This window comes from Sarcophilus harrisii, chromosome 6 (assembly GCF_902635505.1).
Source record: "Sarcophilus harrisii chromosome 6, mSarHar1.11, whole genome shotgun sequence".
Classification (NCBI taxonomy): Eukaryota; Metazoa; Chordata; class Mammalia; order Dasyuromorphia; family Dasyuridae; genus Sarcophilus; species Sarcophilus harrisii.
In genome coordinates, this window is record NC_045431.1 from 156,429,113 (window position 1) to 156,441,984 (window position 12,872).

Consider the following 12,872-nt stretch of genomic DNA (forward strand, 5'->3'; position numbering starts at 1 on the left):
TTTTTCATTAAATATTGTTCAATGAACTAGAAACTTGAAAACTGGCTAAGAAGTCACATCTGAGAGTGGGAGTTAGACTTCAGAATCACCACTTTAAAGTACAGGAATGACAGGCTCTTGGTCAAGGGTGGAAGTGTACTTAACTAAAGTAAGCATGACTGATTCACCTCAGGGCAGTCAAAAACATAAAGAAAAGTATACTGTACGCTCAAATGAAATGGAAAAGGATAGCTGAATGAATATACACATACACACACACACACACACATACACGCACGCACTTAAAAAGTTTACCATAGAAATATATCATATTTAACATTTAAGCAGAAACTTTGGGAGATTTAAAAAGGAGAATAATGTGGAGGAGTAAATAGTTACAAGCAAAACACACTTTCAGTTTCTGAAGAGAAAATTAAAGGGGGAAAATAAAAGTAAAGAACCTGAATCCAAAGGAGTATCTTAAATTGCTCCTTAGATAATTGGGGAACAGCTGGACAAATTATAGTATATGAATGAAACAGATTGCACTATAAGAAACAGTGAGGCAATTTCAGAGAATCCTGGGTAGTATCAACTGACATAGAATGAAGTTGTCAAAAACAGGATAACAATTTAAACAAAGATTGCAACATCCTAAAGAAAATTAACTCTAAGAGACTTAAGAACTCTAATCAATGCAATGACCAATCATATATCAAGAATCTATAATGAATTATGCTACCCATCAGATAGGTGATAGATACAAGGTACCAAAATATACATTTATGGACATGAGCACTGTGAATCATTTTCTTTGATTTTGCTTGTCACGAGAATGACTAAAAGTGATGTTTCCAAAAGGAAATTCAAAATGTCATTTTTTAATGCATACAAGAAAACAGAAAAAAGTTTGGAAGGCCACACACACAGTAAGAGTTTTCAAAATAATGTGTAAAATTTACACAATCTTTTTCACAATATTAAATAGAGATGTTCAGCTTTATATTAAAACTTCTGATATGTATAAAAATACTATTTTTCAATGCCTAAGTTCATAATTAATTTTTTTTTCAAAATGTTTTCAAATAAACAAATGACACCAGGGGAAAATGTCTAAGGAAAGAATTATTATTAGATGCAATAAAAACTACAATGCAATGAAAAATTAAAAGTTCATTATAATTTTTGTAGACCTAAATAAAATTTACTAGAAATTCTGATAAATATATTTTTATTTAGATGTTTCAGATAAAGGCTACTTATTAATATCCTAATAGCAAAAAAAAAAGATTACAGACTGCCCTCAAAAGACATGACAAATTCCTAAAAGGAAATCTTTTTGAAAAGGAAGGGAAAAAATTGGTACTACTGAAAAAGAAAAGTGATTTTTAAATTTATTTGTTTATTTATTTATTTAAATGCATATACACACACACACACATATATATTAATTACACAAGCTAGATTTGAAGAAATTTTTCTATACTATAACTTGCTTGTGTCTAAATCACTATGTTGATTTTGAACTGAGGTTGTAGAATTCTTCTAATGGAAAAATTATTTCATTTAGTGAAGCAAAATATTATACGCAACTACTCAGAAGTATTAGCTAGATGCTTCTTATGTGAAACTCTTAAAGATTCACACACACTCATGGAATAAAAAATTGGGTATGTCATGAAATAATATAGGACCAGCAGGGCTCTGGTTCTCAGCCTGATAATGAAATCCAGGAAAATCAATGTTGGGCAACAACCACACAAGGACCAGGGACAAAGCACTGATACTGCTATACAGTCTCACTGCAACAGGTCAGCCATCCAGGGGCAGCAGTAAAAGAGAGAGAAAAGGGCTAAGACTCTCCAGCAGCTTTCCTCCCCTGGTGATGCATAGAGAAATTCCATCCCATGAGGAGCTGCGGTCCCTTCTCCCTGTCCTGGTATCCCACCTCCTCTTGACATGAAGAATGTAAACTCCTTGAGAGAAGGAACTATCTTGTTTGCTGGAACCTGCATCCCCAGCATGGCCTACTCTAAGTTTGTAATAAATGTTCTACCTATAAATCTCTTGCAAACTGTCATCAGCTGTTACCTTAGGATTTAAAATTCAAGAAAAAAAAATTTATTCCATAAGACTTACATGTTTGACTCAATTTAATAAATTTCCTGAAGGACCATTACATACTAAGCACTGTGTCGGGTGATCTAATGAGGGAGAGGGCATGAAGAATTCACTGAAGGTAAGAGAAGAGGCAGGAAAAGTCTTATGAAGGGAGTGAGAGATACCCAGAAATGAGTAAAGGGCAACAGGAGTGGCAGGGAGAATCCCATACCAAAGCAGGGAAGCAGAGAATCTAGAGACAGGGAACACCTAGCAGCAGCCCAGTTTAACCAGGAGGTAAGATGGGAAAAGTAGATGGGATTCAGCTTGTATAGGGATTTAACTGTCAAGGTGAGGATTCTCTATTTTATCTTAGAACAGGAAGCTCCTGAATAGCTCTAAGTAGGAAGTCAGATCATCAGATCCTCTTTTTTGGAAAATACGTTTGGCAACTACATGAAGGATGGATTATGGAGGGGAGAAACTGGAAGCCAAGAAAACAAGGAGGCTACCAAAGGAAAAGAAGCTGAAATAAATCCAGAGAAGTGAACAGGAGAAAAATGTGTGAATTGAATGGAGAGAATGGAGAGGAAAGCTAACTTTCTTAGTAAATTCCTAAGTAAATGGTGCTTAGTAAATTCAGAGCCAAAAAGGACTTCAAATATCACCAGATATGATTCCCCCTGTCCCAGGGGAAGAAACTGAAAATCCCAGGGAAGTGATACTATTTGTTCCAACTTGGGCAGCTTGTTACCAGCAATGAAGGAATTGGACCCAAGGCCCTTGGCCTGTGATCTTTTCATTTTATCCCATTTATAATCTACTCCAAATCAAATCTGTACCCTAATTATACATTTTGTAAATGCCACTTAGAAAATACAGTAGGAAGGACCCACATGTGCAAAAATGTTTGTAACAACCCTTTTTGTAGTATCAAGGAACTAGAAACTGAGTGGATATCCATTAGTGGGGGAATGGCTGAATAAATTATGGTATATGAATGTTATGAAATATTATTGTTCTATAAGAAATGATCAGCAGGATGATTTCAGAGAGACCTGGAGAGACTTAAATGAGCTGATGAAATGCTAAGTGAAACGAGCAGAACCAGAACATTGTACACACTAACAGAAAGATTACATGATGATCAACTCTGACAGATTTGGATCTGCTCAGCACTGCTCAGATCTGCAGTGATCTAAGACAACTGCAAAAGACTTGTGATAAAAAATGCCATCTGCATCCTCAGAGAGAACTATGGAGACTAAAAGTAGATTAAAGCACCATGTTTTCACCTTTTTGTTTGTTTGTTTGTTTGTTTTTGGGGGAGGGTTCTTTTTTCATGGTTTTGGTCTGATTTTTCTTGCACAACATGACAAATATGGAAATATGTTTAAAAGGATTGTACATGTATAATCTATATCAGATTGCTTGCTGTCTTGGGGAGAGGAGAGAGTAAGGAACAGAGAAAAAATTTGCAATACAAAATCTTACAAAATGTTGAAAACTATCTTTACATATATTTTGAAAAATAAAATACTGTCAAGAAAAAAAGAAAAAGAAAAGAAAATATAATGGGACCAACTTTAATCTCTGGTTTTAATGCCTAAATTTAGGATTTTAGCAAAGACAAAAATGGTTGAGAAAAAGGAAGGTTTGAAAGAAAAGATGTGGAAGCTAATCCTGTCTCATAATTGTGACACTAGATTGAAGGGGAAAGAAGAAAATTAATTCAAGAACAAAGTTGCTCAAAATAGCAGTATAAGTTTAAAGAACCAAAACTGTTCTACTCTTAATTATTTTGGTAAAAGGAAATTCTGCCCATTCCATAATTCTCTAAAGTCTGGCTTCTGACCTCATAATTAAACTGAAAATGCTCTCTTCAAAGTAATTTTTTATTAATTTTTAATATTTGATTAAAAATACACATAATTTTTAATTTGTGTAAAGCTAAATAACAAATCGTTCTACCTGGGATATTATTTGCTGAGACATTATATAAACAGGCCATTTTCTCAATTCACAATCTTAAACTACCAACCTTAACCTAAAGAAGGACTCCTCAAGACCCATTAAAATACCCTACATTTCATCTTATATGCTGTCTCATTGAGGAAAATTATTACCACTAGGCTATATGTAAAATGGGAATTAAGTGGGGATGTGAAGAGTTTTATTTCAACTCCCTAGGAGTCACTGAGTAAATTTACTCTTGGACAAATATGATATAGATATGTGTTGCTTTTTTTCCTTAAAGAGCAAAGGCTCTGGTGAAATGAAAAGAGACAGAGAATCTGAGTTCAAATCCCACTTTTTATTTAAATTTTTTAAAAATTTCACATTCATTTGTATTTGTACATTCTCTTATTTATCCTTCCTTCTAGCCCCTCCCCTACTCGTTGAGAAGGCAAGCAATATGATACTCATTATACCTTTTAAGTTATACAAAACATTTATAGTCATGTAGCAAAAAAAGAAAAAAGAAAAGCAAGAAAAATCAATAAAGGGGGAAAAATATGCTTCAATCTGCTCTCAGTTCTCTCTTTGGAGGTGGGTAGGCAGTGTTCATTAAAAGTCCTCAATAAGTGTTATAGATCACTGCATTAATTATGGTAGTGAAGTCTTCAGTTGACCATCATTACATACCGTTATTAAAGTATTCTCCTAGTTCTGCTCATTTCACTTTGTATCACTTCATTTAAGTCTTTACGAGTTTTTAAAAAATCATTCTTCACTTCATTTAAGTCTTTACGAGTTTTTAAAAAATCATTCTTCTAGTTATTTCTTGTAATACAAAAGTTCAGGCATTCCCCAATTGATGGGCATCCCTTCAATTTCCAATTCTTTCTCACCACAAAAAGAACTGCTATAAATATTTTTGTACATCTAGATCCTTTTTCTTTTTCTTTGATCTCAGAACTACAAACTAATTTCTTAGTGGCCAAATCCAATGGTCTTTCCTCAATCCTCATTCTGACCTTTCTTCAGACTTTGACAGAATCAGACTCTCTTTTTCTCCCCCAGGAATATGTGACACTGCTCTCTCCTGATTTTCCTTCTACCTGTCTGATTGTTCTTTCTGAATCTCCTCTGCTAAATTTTCATCAAGGTTAGCATTAGGGTTTTTCCTGAGCCCTCTTCTCTTCTTTCTCTATACTATTTCAATTAGTGATCTAATTCATGCCCATGGACTTTAAAAGTATTATCTTGATGCTGATGATTCCCAAATCTACATATCCAGACCTCCAATTCAACATTTACTAAGTATCTGATACATGCCAGGGCCAAAGAAAAAGAGACCAAAAAAAAAAAAAAAAAAAAAGTCAGTTTCTGCATTCCAATGAAAATGCTAAATTAGCTATCAAACTCATCATCTTTTCCCTCAAATTTCCCTGTCATTATAGAGAACAAACCAACCATTGCAGGTCCTCAAACTCACAATCATGTGTCATCCTCCACTCCTCACTCTCTTCCTCTCCCACATCCAATCTGTCGAGAAAGCCTGGTTATTCCACCTCTCCAACATCTACTGTATACATCCCCTTCTCTCCTCTGACACTGGCACAGGCCTTCATCACCTCATGCCTGGACCACTGCTGCAACATGGAGGTAGGGGTCCTGAGCTCAGTCTCTCCCCAGTGCAGTCTTTCCTCCACTAACATGACAAATTGATCTTTTAAAGCTCAAGTCCAATCATGTGACAATCATACCTTCTCCCACCCTCCATTCGATACCCTTTGGTGTCTCCCCTATCATCTCCAGGATCAAATATACATTCCTACTTTTCCAGTCTTCCATATTCAATATCACTGACACTTTGCTATTCTTTGTACAAGATAGCTATTTCCCAACTCCGTGCATTTCCTCCGATTATCCCTTATGCCACAAGTTCTTTCCTATCTCATGTTTTTTGGTTCCCTGACTTGCTCCACAATCCAGATAACCACCCTACCTTCTGAAAGAAGCACTTCCAGGCCCCCCCCTTAATGCTGGTGCCTTCTCCCCAAGATCATCTCCAGTTTATCCTATATAAGTCTTGTATACTGTCTCTCCTACTACACTGTGAGCACCTTGAAAGCAGGAACTTTTTCCATTTCCCTTTATCTCCCCCTATATACTTTTGGTTTCTCTACCCAGCATCTCATGAGCACTTTTTTTTTTTTTTAAATAGTATTGTATTGGGGCAGCTAGTTGGTGTAGTAGATAGAGTACCAACCCTGAAGTCAGGAGTACCCAAGTTCAAATCTAGCCTTAGTCACTAAACTGTTGGAACTGTTGGAACACTAAACTGTTGCAACCCTGGGCAAGTCACTCAATTCCAATTTCCTCAGAAAAAAAAAAAAGCATTTTATTTTACCAAATACATACAAGGATAGTTTTCAACATTCACCTTTGCAAAATCTTATGTTCCAAATGTTTCTTCTGCTCTACCCCCCTCCATTCACCAAATCAGTAAGCATTCTGATATAGGTTAAACATGTGCACTTCTTCTAAACATATTTCCATATTCATCATGCTACACAAGAAAAATCAGATCAAAAGGGGAAAAAAACACGAGAAAGAAAAAAAATCAAGGAAACAAACAGCAACAAAAGGTAAAAATACTATGCTTTGATTTACATTCAGTCTCCATAGTTCTGTCTCTAGATGCAGATAGCTCTTTCCATCAGAAGTTTATGGAAACTGCCTAGTATCAAGTACTTATTAAATGTTTAATGAATCTTGGTGACTTGGAAACAAGGGACTACTGGAAGTGGCTTGTTCCTCCCCTCAAACACAAATTATGTCTATTACTTACAAAGTCTATTACTAATATAGCATGTACTAGGCACTGCTTAGTTACTTGGGCACAGAGCCCATCACTCTGTGACACTATTACTTCCTGGAGGGCAGAGATCCTGTCTTAGATATCTGTGTATTCTCTGCACTGCTTGGTACAGCATCTCACTTATGATAGGAGATAAGTAAGTCTGTTCACCTCAATAAACGTTAAAAGCCTACTATGTGTCCAGCACTATGCTAGGCAAATAGAAATTTAAATTTTATTGGAAGGAAACAACCTGTATGTAGATAAGCAAATACATAAGACATACAGGTAAATATAGAGGGATCTGGGACTTCAGGAAAGACCTCAAGCATTAGATGGGAGCTAAGCTGAGCTCTGGAGGGAGCTGGGGATTCCAAAGACTCAAGGGGGAAGTGAGAAAGTTCCAGCCTACTTATGAAAAGGTGCCTGGTGAGAATGCAGAGTTCTATGGAGGTAATGTGAGTCAGCATAAAAAGACAGGGGTAGTCAGATTGTGAGGAATTCTAAATATTGGAAAAGTCAGTATTTTATCTTAGAGGCAAGAAGGATCCATTAAAAGCTTCTTGAGCAAAGGAGGGGGGACAAGATGAGGTGGTGATGTGTTTGTTCAAGACAAGAGAGAGAGAAGCAGAATATTTCCCATATTCCAGCCTTTCAATTTGGTATCATGGAAATAAAATTATTTGGGTGATGTAGTGTTTAAAAGAGATATCACCCCAAGGAGAGACTCCTGATAGCCTCCGTACAGAATTCCCTTCCCTCTACCAATGTTGCCCTAACATACAAACCCTCATAATGAAAACCAATCAATAATCATTAAAATGAATAAATGAAATAATTTTTTAAAAGAAAACACTTACTTTGCAGCAGCATAATGTCGTTTGGCTGCATGAACATTTACAAAACAAGATGCAACAGATGTATTATAAGTGATCCTGGAGAAACACTGCCTCTGGTACTGAAGGAAAACTGAAAAACAGGAAAACATGAGAAACATTAAAGTGTCAAATAATCCTTATCATATTTTCAATGTAAAAATGGATTAGTACTTTGCAAAAAATTTTATTTTGGTGGGGGGAAAAAAAAAGAAAGCAGGTCTCAACAACAACAAAAAACTGCTTTCCTTGGATATAGTCCTGATTTCAATACCGCTTATGAGTAATGGTATCCATTCCATTCCATCATGGTATCTCATTTCGTTTGTGTAATTCCCATCTGTCATTTCCTAGACATCCTGCACAAAGACTCTTGCACTAGGTTCTAAAGCCCAGCCTCTTCAATTTTTAGTTATCTGGGGAACCAGTGCTACTGGGTGAGGTGACCTTTTTCCATAAGGCCCTAGATAATATGATTTATTCCATTCTCCTGGAGCAAAGAAAATAGATCTTTGTATCAATGGGCAGTTTGAGATTACAGGCAACACTGAAACTTTCCAAATTCAATACAATTCAATTTCTTCCCCATGCAATTCCAGGATTAGCTCATTAATCATCTGCAGTTTACCCAAGAAATAAATAATGAAAGATTAACAAGCCTGATTGTTGGCTCAAATTTATGTCATAGTATCTTGTTACTATTGTCAATTACTTTACAACAGTGCAATAATACCTTCATTAAATTATTATTATATGTGGTGTTCTTTTTTATAATATATGATGGTTCTCTCTGAGAGCAGGTTTCTTGGGGAGGTTTTCTGGAGGCAGCCATAGTTTTTGGTTCAGAGTAATAATCACCCCAAACACAGCCAGCTGATAAAATCCAAACGTTTATTTTCTCCTTCCAAGTCTTGTCTCCTTGTCTGGGGCTGGGCAGCTTTCTGGAGAGCCTTTCAGACCAGCCTTGGCCTCAGTGGGGGAAGTGCAGGAGGCCAGTCACCAAGGTGGTGTGAGATGAAGTGAATGAATCTAGTTCCGCCTCCGAGGATGGGCTTCTTCTGAACTGACTTTCACTCTGTCAATCTTCCAAAGTGACTTCTGGCTCTTTTTATGTTCGGTTAAAAGGTTGACTCCTCCGAGAGTGGGATTGTGGGTTTCTGACTTGTGAATCTCATACTGAATACTGACTTGTGAATCTCCCAAAAATGTGAAAATGAGTACTTAAATACATTAGTGACCTAGAGAATTTGCTAAGTATCATGCTAAATTAGGCAACTGACTTATCACTTTGTAAGGATTCTAACAATTATAAAACAAATTTATATTCATTTATATACCAGATACAGGAAGAACAGGTAAGTACATTATTATTTTAAAGCATAAACTTATGTACTGCAGGATTTTCAAATAAATGACTTATCAAATACTGTACAATAATAAAAATAAAATAAACAAATAAAACAAAAAGCATAAAAAATACAAGTTGGTGGCTAAGATGACAGAAAAAGTTAATGATAAATGTTGGATGGGATATGGGAAAACTGGGACACAAATGACTGTTGGTAGAGTTGTGAACAGATCCAGCCATTCTGGAGAGCAATTTGGAACTATGTCCAAAGGGCTGTAAAACTGCGCATACCTTTTAATTCAGCAGTATCACTACTGAGCCTGTATCCCAAAGAGAATATAAAAGAGGGGAAAGGACCCACATGTGCAAAAATGTTTGTGGTAGTCCTTTTTGAAGTGGCAAGAAACTGGAAACTGAGTGGATGTCCATCAATTGGAGAATGGCTGAATAAGTTATGAATGTTATGGAATATTATTGTTCTATAAAAAACGATCAACAGGATGGTTTCAGAAAGGCCTGGAGAGACTTAACGTGAACTGATTCTAAGTGAAATGAGAAGAACTAGGAGAACATTGTTCTCAACAAGATGTAATGATCAACTCTGATGTACCTGGCTCTTTTCAAGAGTGAGTTATTCAAGCCAATTCCAATAGACTTGTGATGGAGACAGAAAGAGGACTATGAGGACTGAATTTTGGATCACAACACAATATTTTCATCTTTTTTTGTTGTTATTTGCTTGGGGTTTTTTTTCCTGATTTTTCTTGTGCAGCATGATAAATGTGGAAATATGTTTAAAAGAACTGCATATGTTTAAACTATACAGAGAGGGAGAAAAATAAGATTTTGCATGAGTGAATGTTGAAAACTATCTTTGCATGTATTTTGAAAATCAAAAGCTATTATTAAAAAAATAAAATACGGATGATAATACTTGCAGTGCTTATCTTAATCATTAGATTATTTTGAGGATCAAAAGAGAAACTATATAAGTCATTAATTATATAATGGTCAGTTATTAAGAGCTGTATCATGGCATCTGTGTTTTTGAGCTGGAGAAATATAACTCTACAAACAAAATATTCCAAGTATGCACCTATTTCCTGACTTTATTTAAATTCTAATCCATTACAATATAAGAAATAAAATTAACTTGGTATATTAGCGACAATATACTAAAAGTTGCAACAAACAATTGGAAACAATTGCCTTGGTTTTCAAAAGAGCCCCTCCCTAGACTAAACAGAGCATAGGTTCAAGTGAGATAACACAAATAAAGCCACAACTAATAATTTTATAAAGCATTAATTTTTACAAGAATTAACATGTAAGCTGACTTTTTTTTTCATGTAAGTCTCTTCAGGCCTTTCTGAAATCAGCTTGCTCATCATTTCTTCTAGAACAATAATATTCCATAACATTCATATATCATATCTTTTTCAGCCATTCCCCAATTAATGGGCATCCACTCAGTTTCAAGTTTCTTGCTACTACAAAAAGGGCTGTTACAAACATTTTTGCACATGTTGACCCTTTTCCCTTTTTTTATGAATTCTTTGGGATAGAGGCCCACTAGGAAGACTGCTGGATCAAAAAGTATGAACAATTTTATAGCCCTTTGGGCATAGTTCCAAATTGCTTTCCAGAATCAAACCAACAATGTATTAGTGTCCCAATTTTTCCACATCCCCTCCAATATTCATCATTATTTTTTCCCTAACAGGCATTTACTATTTAATAGCAGGTTCCAGTTGAGCAATGGAAATAAAAAGAAAAAGAAAGGCTCAAGCAACATTTGATCCCCACAATAGCAGGTTCCAGTTGAGCAATGGAAATAAAAAGAAAAAGAAAGGCTCAAGCAACATCTGATCCCCACAATAATCCAACGAGGTAGGTACTATTATTTCCAATTTACAAGGAAAAAACAGAAGCAGAATGACTTGCCCCAAGTCACAGAACTACTAAGTGTCTAAGGCAAGATTTGAACTCTCCCTATATTGGAAACTCCTTAAAAGCAAAAACTGTTTTCTGCCTCTCTCTCTCCCCCTCCCCCCTGCCTTGTCCTGCACTTAGTACAGCTCCTGGCACATAGTAGGCATTTAATAAATGTTGAATGAATTGAATTGAACTCGGGTCCTTTTAGCTTTGGATCCAGAGGGTCATACACGGGGACCAGTTAGCCATATATTGTTACTAAACTAAGGTGACATTACGGTTAGTGGGAACATAGGCTGTCATGACAAGTTCAGTCTGTCAGTTACAAGCATTTATTAGGCAGATAGCTGGCAGGCCCTGTGCCTCATGAGCACTGAGCACGCAAAAAGGCAAAAGACAGCTCCTGCCTCCAAGGAGGTCACAATTTAATGGGGAGAGAGGAGCGAGAGCACAAGCTAAGAAACATACAGAAAGCAAGTGATGTACAGTATAAACAAGAAATAATTAAGAGGAAGGCTTTCTAGGGATTCAGGTTAAGATAAGTAAGAAAGCTGTAATTAACAGAGGGGACCTAGGTTACACCACTGGCTTTGAACAAATAGAGGATTGTGTGTCTGACCCCGGGGGCAATAGGGAGCCACTGAAAGTTACTTAGTCGGGAGACGTAAGGAGTGACAGGAGACGTAAGGAGTGACGGGAGACGTAAGGAGTGACGGGAGACGTAAGGAGTGACGTGATCCGCCTCACGCTTAGAGAAAACCACGTGGAGTGAGGAGAGACTACAACCTATTACAGTAGTCCAAGTGTGAGGTGACCGGGGCCTGACCGGAAGCAGGACGATGAGAAGCGTCGCTCCGGCCCGGGGACAACAAAAAGTCCACGCTCTCGCCCTTCCTTACCTCTCCCGAAGCAGCTTGTGGCCGCCGCCATCTTGACAGAGGAAGGTTACGCGAGGTCAAAAGTAGTCCCCGCAGCTACTAGAACAGGCGGACGAAAGGTTCCGGCTGGAGAGAGGCGGAGGGCGGGGACCGAAAAGAGCTAAGGACCAAGTAGGAACGGCGAACAGACTGCCTCACCCCGCCCCTTCCGTGGTAGTGACACTTTCTGTCTTCCCCCTTAGCCTCACCCCTTCGGGTTCCGCTTTTGTCAGTGTCCAGACCCTGAACACAAAGCCTTGGCGACGCGAGTAGAAAACAGAAGCACGCCGGAAGCGTCAGAGCGTTGCACGAGTGCTGGGCGTGCGTATGGAGCCCGAGCCAATCGGAGGCCTCCAGAAGAACACGTGGTCTGAAAGAGGCCGCATCCCTTCTCCCGAGATAACTTAACCTTGGAGTACTTCTATCGTTAACTTTTGTTGTCGTTCGCTTCTCTAAGCGCTTTTGATCTTCCTTTTCGCGATCCATTTAGTTAATCATTTAAACACTAATTAAGCTGTAATTATTTTGTGCTCTTGGGTTTTTTTTGTTTGTTTTGTTTTTTACAGAATTGAAGTTTACAAGGACAAAAATGAAACAGTTCCTGCCCTCATGGTGCTTTCATTAGCAAAGACATTATGTGCAAATTAATTACCGTGATTATAAACAAATAAAAATAATCTGGCAATACGAACACCTGAATTGTTTTATGATTAAGATGTAATTTCTGTGATGATATATGCAAATGAAAGAAAACAAGAATCTGGTTACTAACTAATTAAATTGTTTTACTAGTGATTATACGCAAATTAAAGAAAAGGAGAACCTGGTTACTTTTTCAAAGGGAAACTTAAACCCAAAAGAAAAGGGAAAGGTCAAAGGACACATTTCAAAAGTGCATCATCCACGCTTGA

The 12,872-nt window shown here is 37.0% G+C and overlaps 1 protein-coding gene across 1 annotated transcript in view; it reads right to left on the reverse strand.

Annotated features, from left to right (window-relative positions):
- The window catches only part of MRPL1 (mitochondrial ribosomal protein L1), a 50,881-nt gene extending 38,637 nt beyond the window's left edge, over positions 1 to 12,244 (reverse strand). Inside the window, exons 1-2 of the mRNA XM_003772885.4 lie at positions 11,944 to 12,244; positions 7,747 to 7,855 (exon numbers count right to left, since the gene is read on the reverse strand). Of these exons, the coding sequence (XP_003772933.1) occupies positions 7,747 to 7,855; positions 11,944 to 11,974 (140 nt within the window). The 5' untranslated portion in view covers positions 11,975 to 12,244. The remainder of the gene's footprint in view (positions 1 to 7,746; positions 7,856 to 11,943) is intronic.
- Between the last annotated feature and the right edge of the window lie 628 nt (positions 12,245 to 12,872).